The sequence below is a fragment of the Sinohyriopsis cumingii genome, chromosome 4, assembly GCF_028554795.1.
Source record: "Sinohyriopsis cumingii isolate HCF-2022 chromosome 4, ASM2855479v2, whole genome shotgun sequence".
In the NCBI taxonomy this organism is placed as follows: Eukaryota; Metazoa; Mollusca; class Bivalvia; order Unionida; family Unionidae; genus Sinohyriopsis; species Sinohyriopsis cumingii.
The window spans coordinates 16,973,424-16,989,411 of record NC_142964.1 but is presented as its reverse complement, the minus strand read 5'-3'; the positions used below and the strand labels follow the sequence as shown (position 1 = coordinate 16,989,411).

The 15,988-nt window shown below is 36.8% G+C and overlaps 1 protein-coding gene across 1 annotated transcript in view; it reads left to right on the top strand.

Moving 5' to 3' along the window:
- LOC149800688 (uncharacterized) overlaps nucleotides 1-13,973 on the top strand; it is a 38,685-nt gene extending 24,712 nt beyond the window's left edge. The window contains exons 5-7 of the mRNA XM_089954724.1: nucleotides 5,424-9,531; nucleotides 9,793-11,254; nucleotides 11,521-13,973. Of these exons, the coding sequence (XP_089810850.1) occupies nucleotides 5,424-6,459 (1,036 nt within the window). The 3' untranslated portion in view covers nucleotides 6,460-9,531; nucleotides 9,793-11,254; nucleotides 11,521-13,973. The remainder of the gene's footprint in view (nucleotides 1-5,423; nucleotides 9,532-9,792; nucleotides 11,255-11,520) is intronic.
- The last annotated feature ends 2,015 nt before the right edge of the window (nucleotides 13,974-15,988 follow it).

The following is a 15,988-nucleotide window of genomic DNA, read 5'->3' as shown; positions in this document are numbered from 1 at the left end:
GCCAATCTGATATCCAATATGCCCACCATAGCAGCTAATTTGAAAATCATGTTATTGCTGAAGAAGCTCATTATCAAAGATGGTTTCAAGACTCTGCAGTTAAATGATGAAATGGTCTTATCTTGCATTCCTGGAAATTCCATTTTAGCCAGTAGAGCAGCAGTCCCTTCAAGGGACTCCTGTTTTCATTGACATTTTAGGTACATAGTGATGAATAGTTTGCAAGGTGTTAGATAGCACACAGGAGACTTGTCTCTGGTGTATAAATTGTAACTCTACAATCCCATGCAGTACATGCACAAAGTTATTACAGGAGACTTGTCTCTGGTGTATAAATTGTAACTCTACAATCCCATGCAGTACGTGCACAAAGTTATTACAGGAGACTTGGTCCACATTACTTCAGACAGTTGAAGTCAGAGAGAAGTGTGTAAGATATAAGTCATCTGACACAGAAGTCCTGGGCCTTCATTGCAATGTAGAGTCTGTTGATTGCACTGTGGGGAATGCCCCTTTGGCCTCTCCCCCACCTAATATTCCTCAGATTGCACCATCTGCCACAGTTGCTTCTGGTCAACTGGAAAAGGCTACAACAGATGTGACCCTTGTGCATCTTTTTCATTTATTGTCAGAGTTCCAGCTGTCAAGAATTATCCAAGAAACTGTGTCACAGATTTTGTCCTTTGTGGCTGGGGGAATTTCTTATCTTTTTTCTTACCTTTTGATGGGTGATTTGGATTTGCCAAGAAAACTGTCTTGTTCATTTTGGCAACCCAATGAGCATCAGTCCCCTGGCATTCTTGAACAGGGTCAGGGTGCCTGTCAGACATTAACATCAGTCCATGTGCCTGCTTTCAGTTCATGGCCCCACAGTTCATAGTGTTGACAATGGCATGTACTAAGATGCTGTCTTTGAGTAATCTCTCTTCCCTTCATTGGGCATGATATATGCAATATCTCTTCCACCCATTAGGCATGATATATACAATCTCTCTTCCATCCAGTGGGCATGATATATACAATGTCTCTTCCATCCAATGGGCATGATATATGCAGTCTCTTCCATCCATTGGGCATGATATATGCAGTGTCTCTTCCATCCATTGGGCATGATATATGCAGTCTCTCTTCTATACAATGGGCATGATATATGCACTCTCTCTTCCATACAATGGACATGATATATGCAATCTCTCTTCCATCGATTGTGGATGATATATGCACTCTTTCTTCCATCCAATGGGCATGATATATGCAGTCTCTCTTCCATACAATGGGCATGATATATACAGTCTCTCTTCCATACAATGGGCATGTTATACACGGTCTCTCTTCCATCCAATGGGCATGATATATGCAGTCTCTATTTCATCCATTGGACATGATATATGCAGTCTCTCTCCCATCTATTCAGCATGATATATGCAGTCTCTCTTCCATCCATTGGGCATGATATACACAGTCTCTCTTCCATCCAGTGGACATAATATATGCAGTGTACCTTTCATCCATTAGACATGATATATGCAGTCTACCTCCCATCCAATGGGCATGATATATGTAGTCTCTGTTCCATCCATTCAGCATGATATATGCAATCTCTCTTCCATCCAATGGAAATGATATATGGAGTCTCTCTTCCATCCATTGTGCATGATATATGAAGATTCTCTTTCATCCATTGGACATGATTTATGTAGTCTCTCTCCCATCCATTTGGCATGATATATACAGTCTCTCTTCCATCCGTTGGGCATGACATATGCAGTCTCTCTTTCATCCATTGGGCATGATATATGCAATCTCTCTTCCATTCATTGGGCATGATATATGTAGTCTCCTTTCCATCCATTCAGCATGATATATGCAGCCTCTCGTCCATCCATTGGGTATGATATATGCAGTCACTCGTCTGTCCATTGGGTATGATATATGCAATCTCTCTTCCATCCATTGGGCATGATATATGTAGTCTCCCTTCCATCCACTGGGCATGATATATGTAGTCTCCCTTCCATCCATTCAGCATGATATATGTAGTCTCCCTTCCATCCACTGGGCATGGTATATGTAGTCTCCCTTCTATCCATTTAGCATGATATATGTAGTCTCCCTTCCATCCATTCAGCATGATATATGCAGATGGGAATAACATTGATCAGATGCAAAATCCAGATTCTGCCATGGAAAGGACCAAGGTTCTTGTTCACCCCTTGCTTCATGTCTTTTGCTGAGTGGGCTGTCACTAAACATTTGCCAAAGCTACAGTATCACTAATCTTCCAGTTCTGACAGATTTTTAAAATCATTGTTGCCAACGTAGATATTGGAGTCTGTACATGTTTTACCAAAGCCTTCATGGTCTTAATTCTATAATTCTAATCATCCAAATTCTTGAAAGTGCTGAAGTCTGAAGCCTACATTATGAATAAGGGAGAATCCAACCTAGTTACTATTTTAAATAGCAGATTATGACTTTTTCTTAAATTGCAGTGATATGATGTGACATCATGCTCATTTTCCTAACTGCCTTTAGTTTCTAATAATAATATTCATGAAGGTGACGCTATGAAAATTAGCTCAAAATGGTCAATTTTAACTGTAGTTGTCAAAATGTACCTCGCTGCAGATTGTGCACAGGTGTCCAAATGCCTGCGAAGATCTTTATAACCATGTCTCCGCCAAACATCAACCCTGCTGGCAGCTAGTCAGGCATAATTGACCAACTAATTAGGCATGTTTGACCAGGGCATCAGCCAACCATGCTGGCAACTAGCTAGACATAATTGGCCAGGGCATCAGCCAACCCTGCTGGCATATGGGGTCAGGCATCATTGGTTCCAGTCTTTGGGAATGCCCATACCAATCATTCTGTTTACTGTGTGGATCCCTTTGGATTGGGGAAATTGCCTATCACTTGTCAGAAAAAAAACTTATAGGACTCTAACAATTTCAAGGCTTTTTTAATGGAAAGGCAGATGCTGGTGGGCAGGCTGTACAAGAATTGCCGCTAAATTGGCCTCCATTCTCCATCCTTCTTTCATCAGTATCAATCTCAAGCAGTTGTTTTGATTATGAATTCAATATTGATGGCAGCAGTCTTCACACTACAGAAAACTGTTGAATAAGGGAAAGAGGAAACCCTGATTGTCTTCCCTCAAACCTTCAAACAAGTGACAATGGTTATCTGTCCCTGCTATTCATGAGAAGTATCCCAGTAGGTGTCAGAATCTTTCATTTTTAACAGGCTATGATTGACCTGTTTCAGATTAGTTGTTTTGGAGGGATTATGAATTTTATTGATTAATTCTTCTACTAGTGCTTCATGTATATTCCTTGAGATCATCATATTTAGCTATCAACTTATATAAGACACTCCTGCATCAGTCACTTTAGCAGAATTGGGATTGGTTGTCATCAAGAGTTCTGCTAGAAACTCCACAACTGAAAGTCATGGTCTGCATGGATGTTAAGCATGAAAGGTTGGGGTTCCCACCTTTAGCTGACTTCTTTAAAATCTGAAGCAAATGGAGGCTGAAGTTGATACCTTTCACATAACTATCCTTGAAGTGAAGTCTTTAATCAGTTCCTTTCATTTTTGGCATAACCCTCATAATGTCTGACAATTCTGTGGTGATTAATTACCTTGGCAAACCAGAGGGTTACCAGGTTGCCAGATCGCAGTGTTTTGGTCTGGGATTTTTTCATTCTTGCTTACTGTATTCTCTGTTAGGATCAGTTACATTTTGGGCAGGGTTAATACTCTATCTGACAAGTGTCAGACTGCCTGAGTTTAGTCCCAGGCAAGTGCAATTTTTCTAAACTTAGAATAAGTCTCAGTTTCATTTGTAATACTGCTTGCTGGATTTTTGCTGGTACTGTCCTTTTTGGGATCAGCATTTTTCCCTCTCAACAATTTACTGCACAGTCTGGAAATGACTTGTAATCTGTGCCAGTATGGTACAGAAATGTGACTTTACAAACTTGATAAAGACATGATGTAGATAAATAATCGTTTTATTTATAAAGATTGGAATAAAATGACTGTTTCAACAAATTATATTTAAATTGGTCAATTATTAATGATTTGTCTGGAATCAGATTTTTTTCTTCAGTACTGCAATCTGGAAAGCAAATTGGTAAACATTCAGAGTAGCACAAGACTCAATCCAAAAAAGTATTGACTCAGCTCTCATGTTATATACATGTTAAGATCAATTAGACAGTCTGTAACTTTCTACAGATATTACCTTCAGGATTTAGCCCTGTATAGGAAAGAGCTCAGTAATGTGGGTCCAGTGGTGGTTGTCCAGACATACACTATAGATCCTGTTGATGCCAACACAGTCTCGATATGGGTATAATTTTTAAAGCATTTGCCTGAAGTTTTCTTCAGTAAGAAAACTTCTGTTTTTTCTTGCCATTTTGGGTAAAGCTTAAGGGTGATCATTTGTATTGCTTATTTGCATAGTTATCCCTCAGTCCTGATGTCACTTTGTCAGTAAGCTGGTCTTATGATTTACACGAGGATCCTGATCATCATGATTGGTTACTAAGGTTGAGGCATTTCCTCCTCCTCTTGCCTTTTCTCCTGACATAAATATGATATGTTGGTATTTGTGGAGAAAGGAATTTTCGTTGTAAATTACCTTTTTCCAAGAATACGTACCAAGTTACATTATGGTTAAGCCCTTTCTCCAAGAATACGTACCAAGTTACATTATGGTTAAGCCCTTTCTACAAGAATACTTACCAAGTTACATTATGGTTAAGCCCTTTCTACAAGAATACTTACCAAGTTACATTATGGTTAAGCCCTTTCTACAAGAATACTTACCAAGTTACATTATGGTGAAGCCATTTCTACAAGAATACTTACCAAGTCACATTATGGTTAAGCCCTTTCTACAAGAATACTTACCAAGTTACATTATGGTGAAGCACTTTCTACAAGAATACTTACCAAGTTACACTATGGTTAAGCCCTTTCTACAAGAATACTTATACCAAGTTACACTATGGTTAAGCCCTTTCTACAAGAATAATTACCAAGTTACACTATGGTTAAGCCCTTTCTACAAATGTGGAATCTTTGCTGAAATATTGCTCTAACTTAAACTGATGAGCAGCCTCAAAAGTAATGTTAATGCATGTATGTGAATTGCATACGAGTCACAGCTCATGGTGCAAGTGTTGGCATAAAATGAGCACAAATTGAATGTTATTTCGTCTTTATAAATCATGCTAAAATGAAAGCGCATAAATCAAGCATAACCTGTAAATTTAGTAAAAGCTAATGTTCTTGCATTGCAAGATTTTTGTAAGTAATATTGGAGGTTGATAAATATGTAAGAGGTTCTTTTATATCAACAAATTATGAATCATCAGGATGATATATCACATATTCCTCTTATTTCATTGCAGAAAACATGCCTTGCAACGACACATGCATTACCATACTGGGGAGAAGCCCCACATGTGCCAGTACTGTGGATACAAATGCCGTGAAGCCAATAACCTTAAGCGCCACATGGCGCTCCATTTTGAAGCACAGAGAAATTTTGTCTGTGAGATCTGTGGTTCTGCTTTCCATGCAAAGAAGACCCTTGAGATGCATCATGCTTACAAACACAATGATGAAAGAGCCTTCCAGTGTTCTGAATGTCCACTGTCCTTTAAAGCCAAAAATGCACTTAGGCGTCATTCGAAAGTGCATACTGTTGACAAAGAGCATAAATGTTGGTGCGGAACAGCCTTTAAAAGGATGTATAACTTGAGACGACATTTAAAATCTGTTCATGGAACAGATGAGATGCTTCCACCTGTTCGAAGGGTTTCAACACTTGATTGCTCCAAGAAAGCTCCGATTTCAAAAACAGATATTATTGAAAAATTTGAGCAGCCAGTAGATATAATGTTGAGAGAGGCAATGTTAATGTCTCCAACAATGGTTCCAATTCCAGACACACTACAACCATCAACATCGTCTGCCCCACCTGTTTCTATGGTGATGATGGATGCAAGAAATTCCACACCAACTCCACAACCACCACAGCAGCAGCAGACCTCACAGCAGGTCAATGGTATGCTTCAGTACAGCATACCAGTCTCAATGGCAGAGCACCATCATAATGTTGAACTTCATCATGGAGATCCCTTGCAGCAGACGGACTCACAGCATCATCTTCAGGCTTCAGATCCACATTCTCAGCATGAATTGCAAACAGATGATTCTTCGCAGAGACTGAGATACAGTTTGGCTGATCCAAATCTCTATGTGAACACAAGCCTAGAGCAGAGAATTTTGGATCCGAATGACCCATTCATGCAAGTGAATACGTCTATGGGGGCCACAAACATTATTTCACAAGCTGTGGCTTATTCTAACATAATGAGAGAATACGGTGGGCAGTTTCCATTTCTACAAGATGGTACAGTCTATTCTCAGTATGTAAAGTAGATTGTAAGTTGATAAAATATTTCATTTGCAATGGTTAAAATTCATAATATCATTTACATATGTTTGTCCATTTTTTTTATTATTTGATCAAAGAATTTGTAATAGTTCTGTTTGAACAGCAGGATGTAGGGCAAATGCAAAGATTTTCACTACTTGCATAGGAAAATTCAGGAAAAGAACCATTACATGTTGTTGTGCCCGAATGGTTGCATAATTGTCCCTATAATTCAACATTTAGATATCACAATATGTTGTGAATTTCAGTGCTGTTTGTTGTGAATTTCAGTGTTATTTGTTGGTTAAATACCAATTTCTGTGGATTTTTGTGGTTGATATGAACCATCCAGTGAAAGACGGTGATTCATCTGTTAGAAGAAAAGGACATTTTTCAGTCCATAAATTTTGGTGCCAACAGTAGTTTATTATCATGCTATATAAATATGTTGTTTTAACATAATAGATGAAGCACAGTAGTCATAAAGTTTTTTTATATTGTTTTCCATCAGTTGGCATGAATGACCTTTCAGTTGATGTATTCTCCTATTTTGAACAAAATATTGAACAATTATATATATATAGAGAGAGAGAGAGAGAGAGAGAGAGAGAGAGAGAACGTGGAAAAGGATTTGCTTCCAAACAGTCACATGCTGAGACAGGGATAAGTAGGGATTTGTTTCGTAGATAATAAATATTAATAAAACCTTGCTTTCAGAAAAGACAAGGGGCATGTTTAGATCATGTCATACAATTCTTACACAGTTTCAGGAAGAGACTTGATACCTTGGGATCTGATAAAATAAATATAACAGTTTTACAGCTTGATGTCTTGGGATCTGATAAAATAAATGTAACAGTCTTACAACCTGATGCCTTGGGATCTGATGAAATAAATGTAACAGTCTTAAAACTTGATGCATTGGGATCTGATGAAATAAATGTAACAGTCTTACAACTCGATGCCTTGAGATCTTTTGAAATAAATGTAACAGTCTTTCAACTTGATGCCTTGGGATCTGATGAAATAAATGTAACAGTCTTAAAACTTGATGCCTTGGGATCTGATGAAATAAATGTAACAGTCTTACAACTTGATGCCTTGGGATCTGATGAAATAAATGCAACAGTCTTAAAACTTAATGCCTTGGGATCTGATGAAATAAATGTAACAGTCTTAAAACTTGATGTTACTTCTAGGGGTGATGCTAGGGGGTTAGTGTGCCTCGTAGAGGGCAAGGGGAATGTGAGTGAAAAACTAATCAATGTTTAGGGATTATGCTGCTTTGTCAGATTATTAGCTACTTTTTGTACATGAACGTGCACTCATACTAGTATGTATTGCCAACATAAAATGCTGAAAAGATTGTTAGAATTTTCTTACATGCTTATTCACACTGGTCATAATTATTTTATTATATGTTTGTCAAAGCCATATTAGTAGCAAGCAACAAGTAACAGTTACTTTCCCATATGGCATCAACAGTTTGTTAAGTTTCAATTACAGTTTCTCAGTTTGTTAAGTTTCAATTCAGTTTCTCGGCAAAATATTTTGATTATGGGCTTCACATGCAGACCCTTGGTCTGAGTTAATATTATGTGCATTACTATGTCATGATTTCAAATTTTACATGTGACATACCCAATGATTTGCATAATTGATCATTGATCATAGCAGCAACACCTGTTTGAAAATAGTAACTGATCTATCAGCGAGTTGTTTTTTATATTGACCTTAGCATAATTTTTGCTTTAGCCCAGTGAAACAGCATAGAACAGCATAATTACACAGTTTGCCAAGCTGTAGCCAATTTGCCAAGCTGTAGCCAATTTGCCAAGCTGTAGCCAAACCAAATTCTTATGGATGCTTTTGATGTAATTTTTTGTTGTTACTACAAAATTGTTTCTTGTTTTTGTGTATGGGTTGTTCATGCAACTACATACCCATACAGTCAGATCTGTGTGAATGGTACCATGTATATAGCAGTCAGCTGGTCTCAGTGGCAATTCTAATTTCCTCTGGCAAATTTCTTATGTGAAAGTCATATATATAACACTCACTTACTTTCCACATTCAGTGCCCAGGTGTTTACTAATCAAATAATGGTTCCTAACTGCTTCAAGTTGTCACTGGAGTGTATCAACAGTGATTACTCGGTATGTCCAAACTAAACTTTTTCTTCATTGGGAAGTAATGTTTTTTTTAGATAAAGATGTATCATGCCAGTGTAACTCAAATGTGTCAGTATATTTGAAAGTGAGGCAATTTTTATCTTTAGCGGCAACAGTTTATTTATGGGATGCGGGAAAAGTAATAATGTTGTCACCCCAAAAATGGGAGTCACCTTTTGTGCCAATACGACAGGTATAGTTTGGTATCTTCATCTACATGCCTGTGAATTAAAGCTACCTCTGATGAAGACAATTTATCTTTGAGGAGAGATATGAGATACCTCTCTTTTCATAAGAGCCACAAGTAATTCGGTATTGAGAAATTTGTTAAGTTAGGGGAAGTTTTGATTAATGCATTACATAAATTAGCCACATGAGACACCTTTTCATTCCCTATTTATAACATACCTTTCATATAAGCTGTATTTTGATTGCAGCAAATTGAGTAACTGGTTAATCCAGACATTGTTTGAAGTTTGAACAGCTGCTTTTATGCTGAATTAGGGCATATACAAGTTGGACAAACAGAAAAGCAGTCCTATATTTGACAGTTATATTAGAACTGTTAATTGGTAGTGAAATTGATATTTTGTCATGGTGCAGAAAACACACTAAGATCAGTAATTGTTTATTAGAGACAATGGCGATTTCATTTATAGGATGGATTAAAGAGAACCAGATAAATTGACCATGTGTGGAACATAGGTTTGGAATAGAAAAATATATTTTATTATTTTGTTGAATAGTGCACTAAACTAAATATGATGATGATAGTAATAATAATAATAATAATAATGGTATTGCTATGTATTTGTTTAGAATCCAAATCTGAAAGGTGAACCTATATAAGGTCACCTGTGTACAAAAGCCAGTATAGCTTTTTCCATGGGTGACTGCCCTTGACAGGTATGTTGTTGTTGTTGTTGTGGGGTTTAACGCCATTTTTCAGCACGATAGGCTATACATGGCGGCCAGTATTAATGGTGGAGGAAGAACCCGGAAAACCCCGGAAAGAACCACCGACCCACGAGAAGCTACTGGCAGGCTTTCTCACATGCCCACATTGGCTGAATCTTAGACTCGAACCGCCGCAGACAGAGGTGAGATGGCAGTGATCCGTAACGAAGAGCGCTTTAGACCACTCGGCCACTCGGGGCCCCTTGACAGGTATGACTTTATATGTAAGCTGAATGGTTTGATTAGCCATCAGAACAGGGCCTGTTTTTGGTAAAGATTATATCTATCAGTGATAAAATTTGGAGTGTGCGTTATATACTTTTGCTCAGGTTGGGTCTGACTGCAAACAGCATAGACCCTAATCTTCTGTTGCATAATGTGCCAGTAGATCAGGGTCTATTTTACTTGTTTTACTGACTAGTACTAAAAAAAAACTGCACAGACCCAGATCTACCAGCACACTATGCATTGTCAGATCTGGGTCTATGCAGTTTTTTCAGTTAGACTCAACTTATGAGTGAGCACATATCCAATTTTTTTGTTGGCATTATTATCTCCCAATTTCATAAGCAAGGTGGATCTACCATTACATAATGGGCCAGCAGACCAGGGACTATCTTATTCACTTTTGATCATGCCCACCTTGGCAAAAGCTCTATGTGGTAGTCACTTTGGTGACCATATGTCCATCCATTCATCTGTCCATCTACAGCAAATATTAACCTTGATGTTAAAGTTTTTCTAATATATGGTTAATTTCTTGAGTACTGTTAGCCATAGAGTCATGTTAGATGGTATGTGGATACATCTTGATATCTAGAGTTGGCCATAGACTGATGTTGTGTGGTATATGGATACATCTTGATACCTATAGTTGGCCATAGACTGATGTTATGTGTTATGTGGATACATCTTCATGTATACAGTTGGACACACAGTTGTGTTACCTGGTATGTGGATTCATCAGTCATGTTACTTGGTATATGGATAGATTACACAGTCATGTTACTTGGTATATGGATAGATTACACAGTCATGTTACTTGGTATATGGATAGATTACACAGTCATGTTACTTGGTATATGGATAGATTACACAGTCATGTTACTTGGTATATGGATAGATTACACAGTCATGTTACTTGGTATATGGATAGATTACACAGTCATGTTACTTGGTATATGGATAGATTACACAGTCATGTTACTTGGTATATGGATAGATTACACAGTCATGTAACCGGATATGTACAATACCATATCATCAAACGCTTGGGGACAGGCTATCGACAGCCTCTTCTGCTTTTGATCATAAGTTGAATGTACAGCACAGGGTTGGATTTGCCAAGTATATTATTTGACAGTAGATTCTGGCTGGCTTGTGTTTTTCATAGTTGATTATGCATCATAAAAGAAAAAATACAATACTAGTTTCTCTGTTGCAATGGTGAACCATGCTAAAACACAATACCAGTTTCTCTGTCACAGTGTTGAACCATACTACACACTTCAGAATGTATATAATCTCCTGTCTCTGTTTTGATGGAGAGAGAGAGAGAGATCTGAAAAATAAACTGTACTTGAAAGTAGCCATTACTACAGCATGTGAGAGTCTCTTGTGCAAGGATTGGCTGTGGTTGCATGTGATGATGTTGGAATGTTACTTCATACAGGTGGGCCCCGAGTGGCCGAGTAGTCTAAAGCGCTCTCCGTTACGGATCACTGCAATCTCACCTCTGTCTGCGTAGGTTCGAGTCTCGGATTCAGCCAATGTGGGTATGTGAGAAAGCTTGCCAGTAGCTTCTTGTGGGTTGGTGGTTCTTTCCGGGGTTTTCCCGGGTTCTTCCTCCACCATTAATACTGGCCGCCATGTATAGCCTATCGTGTGCTGAAAAATGGCGTTAAACCCTACAACAACAACAACAACAACTTCTTACAGAGTGTTACAGTTGGAGAATTTTGCAGGCATCCAAAACAGGTGTTGACTTTGCATAATAAATGCCTCATTTTCTCTGTGCATTTTATCGGGAGATAAATTACTTCATTATTTTATTAGCTATACTGGTGACAATGTCCATGATGAAAATGGTGCAGAAAATGAATATCATCCTAATATTTAATGTTATATTTTGTCAGTGTAGATGTAACATGTAGGATAATTATAAAACTATGTGCATATTTATCCCATGGGTAAAGACAAGATTTTCACACTGTGCAGTGTTTAAATGATTCTACCCGTATTGCCAAAAATATAATGCCTATCTTGAAATGATAAATTGAAAGGACACTTTAGTTAAATTATTATGAATAAAATGTAGTTATCACAAGCCTGCTTTAGTGGATGCTTGACATTGTAATCAATTTGTTTACATGTTATTCCCTAAATTAACCTCAGTGTTATAACTGTTTTACTTGGCCTTATTATTGAATGTCAGGAGTGGGCTCAACATGCAGGTTGGAACCATCTTATTCTTTTTGATATGCTCATCTAAGATGAGGCATATTATTTGATGGCATTGTCCATTCCATCTATTAACACTTGCTTGCCCAGCTCATAGATTTGAAATGTTGAATCGTGTTTTAAATATTTTTGCCAAGTTTATACCTTGACTGGACTACCATTTACATCCCAGCATCAGTGTTAAATAAAGCATAATGTTTGAACCACTTCAGATAGTTTTATGAAAATTTGCCAGAATATATGTATGGACTAGGTGGTATCATATACCATAGCCATGGCCCCTGCATTAAGGTCAGGATTATAGCAAAGGAATATGTAATTTTTTAACTGTATACTTAAGATATTGTAATGAAACTTGAACCAGTTAAATATAATGTCTAGCCTTGCCTCCATCAAGGTGGTCACAGTAAAGGAAGATGCAACTCTGGCTTGTATCCTTACCCATAGTATAATCTTTGCATCACAGATGAAATTTTAACCAGTTATATATCATGACTTGGCATTGTGTCATGTATGATAGCCATGATTTGTGTCTCAAGGTCACAGTCAAAGCAAGGGAAAATACTGTTGACCACTATCCACATACAGGTATGATTTTTGAACTAGTGAAGATAATTTTTATGAAACTTCATCCAGTTATATATCCTGACAGTTTTTGTGTTTTGGTTATAATTATATCTGTCCTCAAGGTCAGGGTCATAGCAAGGGAAAATTTAAAGTCAGAGATCGTTTTCATGATCCAGGCTGCAACTTCAAAACTTGTAGTATTTTGTATTTTGATGAAACTTGACAGAGCCACACCTTATCATGCAGTAGTCAAGCCCATAGCTTAAAGGTCAAGGAAATTAAATGGGGAAAAAAGTTGTGATCAGCTTTTTTGCCATTCTCTTAACATGTGCTAGTATGTATTTTCTAGTGGTTATTTTGTTGAGTATTGTTAGTTTATTATTTTACATGTACAGAATTTGTTTTATATCATTCATAATATTACATCATTAATTTTATATGCTTTTTCATTTTGTTAAACAGTTATTGAATTTTACCCAAGGTTTGATAACTCTCTTTTCCCTTAGGGGTAGGCATGTTAGTATTGACCACAAATACCCTTTTGAAGAGACAAGCTCGCTTGTCAGATTATGTCTAGTATAGCTGTTCCTATCATTACCCCCCTTAGGTAAAATTCAAGTTCTTTTAACTTTTATCTTTGTAGAGAAAGCTCTGTATTGAATAACATGGTTTCAGGGGATAAATGTAATCCACCCCATGATTGTGAGGACAGGAAAACCCAACCATCAAGAACTAAGATTTGTGCCAAAGGCTTGGCAAGGGAATATACAAAATTGCCAAATCTTGGAGTATAAATTTGATGCATTTTGTTTACGTGGTTATATTCATGCACGTACTATAATTTAGTATCAATATTATCAATCCCTGTTAACAGCTTAATTTCTTAAATAACAGTCTAATTATAATTTAACTACTGTTTAAGGGACCAATCATTTAATTTTTTAGGGGGTGGGGATAAGTTTTTTCAACAAAATTATAGACAGGATTAGCTCAGAGCAAGGTTATTTTTTTCAGAACAGTCACATGCACCACTTAGAATTTTAAATGGTTGGTCCCTAATATTTGTGTTTTTGACAATACACAAATTGACAAAAATTTAGATTCAGCATTATTAGCAATACACAATTTTGAATGTAATTGATGCCCAATACTTAAACATATCTGGTGAAAAACATTTTCACAAATATCATTTCCTCACCCTATTTTCTGGTACAATTGCTTTCTTGCTAATAGTGATATAGAAGTATCATGTTCATGAACAACCAGCACAATATTGTAATTAAGCCTGAATTGTGTTTAATTTTGAAGCATTTCAATATTGCCTTCTGTAAGCTTTAGAAAATAAAGATGATGTAATCATAGAATCTGTGTTGTGTTAATAATTTAACTGACAGTTGGAAGTTCATGTATCAAACCCTTAGATTTTAAAGGTTCCATAATTACAAATTAAAAAGTCTGCATTATAAATAGTGCATGAATTTTAATGTTTATTACAAATTCTGTTTTATGGTCCATAAACGTTTAGGTTTTTTTTGTTTTAAACAAAAAGTACCATTACATAGAGTAGTGGGAGGGATAAAAAAAGGAAGTGAATTATGTGACTTCAGTGGCTGAATAATTTGTACAGTAATAAATTGAACTTGTGCTTATTACATTTCCACATACAACAAAGTGCTGATTAGTCTGTCAGAATACATACTTGATGTTTTAGAGTTTGTTATGTTGTTGTTGTTGTGGCGTTTAACATCATTTATCAGCACATGATAGGCTATGCATGGCAGCCAGTATTAATGGTGGAGGAAGAACCTGGGAAAACCTCGAGAAGAATCACCGACCCACGAGAAGCTACTGGCATATACCCACATTGGCCGAATCCTAGACTCGAACCCACTCAGACAGAGGTGAGATGGCAGTGATCCGTATAACGGAGAGAGCTTTAGACAACTCGGACACTCAGGGCCACAGAGTTTGTTATCAAATTATGTTCACAACACAAAAAATATCCAAGTCTATACAGGTTTATTAAGAAGTAGGTTCATGTGTATTTTTAAAGCGGTAAAAATAAAACAATTATGTTTATTTTGGAACATCAGTACAAAAAATCTACCATATATACTAAGCCAGATTCAAATACATAGTCCCTGCCCTGCTGGACAGGTGATGAAAGATCTGGCTTCATGTTGTTTGCAGTTCGATCAGACTTAATTGCAAATATTTTGGTCATAAATACCTTCCGAGTCCGGTTAGCATTATGCCTAATGTGCAGACAGATCTGGTTCTATATGGTTTGTTAGAAGGACTAATAAGTAGAACAAAAAACAGACCCTGACCTGCTGGTGCATTATGGGATGGCATATATGGATCTATGTTGTTTGGACCCAACTTGTATGCAGGTATATATGGTACATAGAATAATCTTTGTGTGTGCCGTTAAGCTCACATTTCACTTTACAACCTTACCTTTACTACTGTATCTTGTCTAGGTAGAAATATTTTGAAATAACAGATTGTACAAGGGCCACAGATTTCAAGGTCTTACTACTATAGGGTTTCTGCAAATGCAGTATTAAGGTATATATGTGTTGGATGAAACCAGGTCACGAAGTAATTTACTAGTCTAAAGAACAGTCCAAATAGATTTCTCCATTTAACATTACTATAAAACTAGTGTTATTTCAAAGGCATTTAGTAGAACAATCCAAACAGAATTTCCCATTTTAACATGACTATCAAACTAGTGTTATCTGAACATTTAGTATCCACCCCCATCTATTAAAAGCAATCAAGAACATTTATCAACCCATTTATGTTCATTTACCTATATCACTTGGATATAAAGCACACCAGCCAATTATATTTTTGACTCATCATAAAATTGCCCGGTATTTAACATAATGTTTGACTACCTTTTTTTCCCCTTCAATAAGGTTGTTCATGCAACTGTTCTGACTTTTTACAGATCTGAATAAAATGCTGACATCTTCATTTGAGGTCTAGTCAACTCTGTAATTTCATTTGCCTAGTTAAATCGACTTTCTCTGTATAATAAAATAAAATTGCCCGTATTTTGAGTAATATAGTATCTACCTGCAACCAATATTGTGTTACTCCAAGATAAGATGACCTATTCTTGGGTGGACAATTTTTCACATAGTGGAGGTGAAAACAAGGGCAATAACTGTATATGAAATGTCCATGATATTTCATGAAATGGCTGAGAGAAAAAAACTAACTTATCTTCTGTTGCAATAAATTTCTCTGCCTATTGTAACTTAGGTAGTGGGAGTGGGATGCATTTTACATAATTCAATAAATTAGCAAGTAATGACATCAGAGCATGTTACCAGTAAGTCGGAAAAACAAGAATCAAACAAAGGAA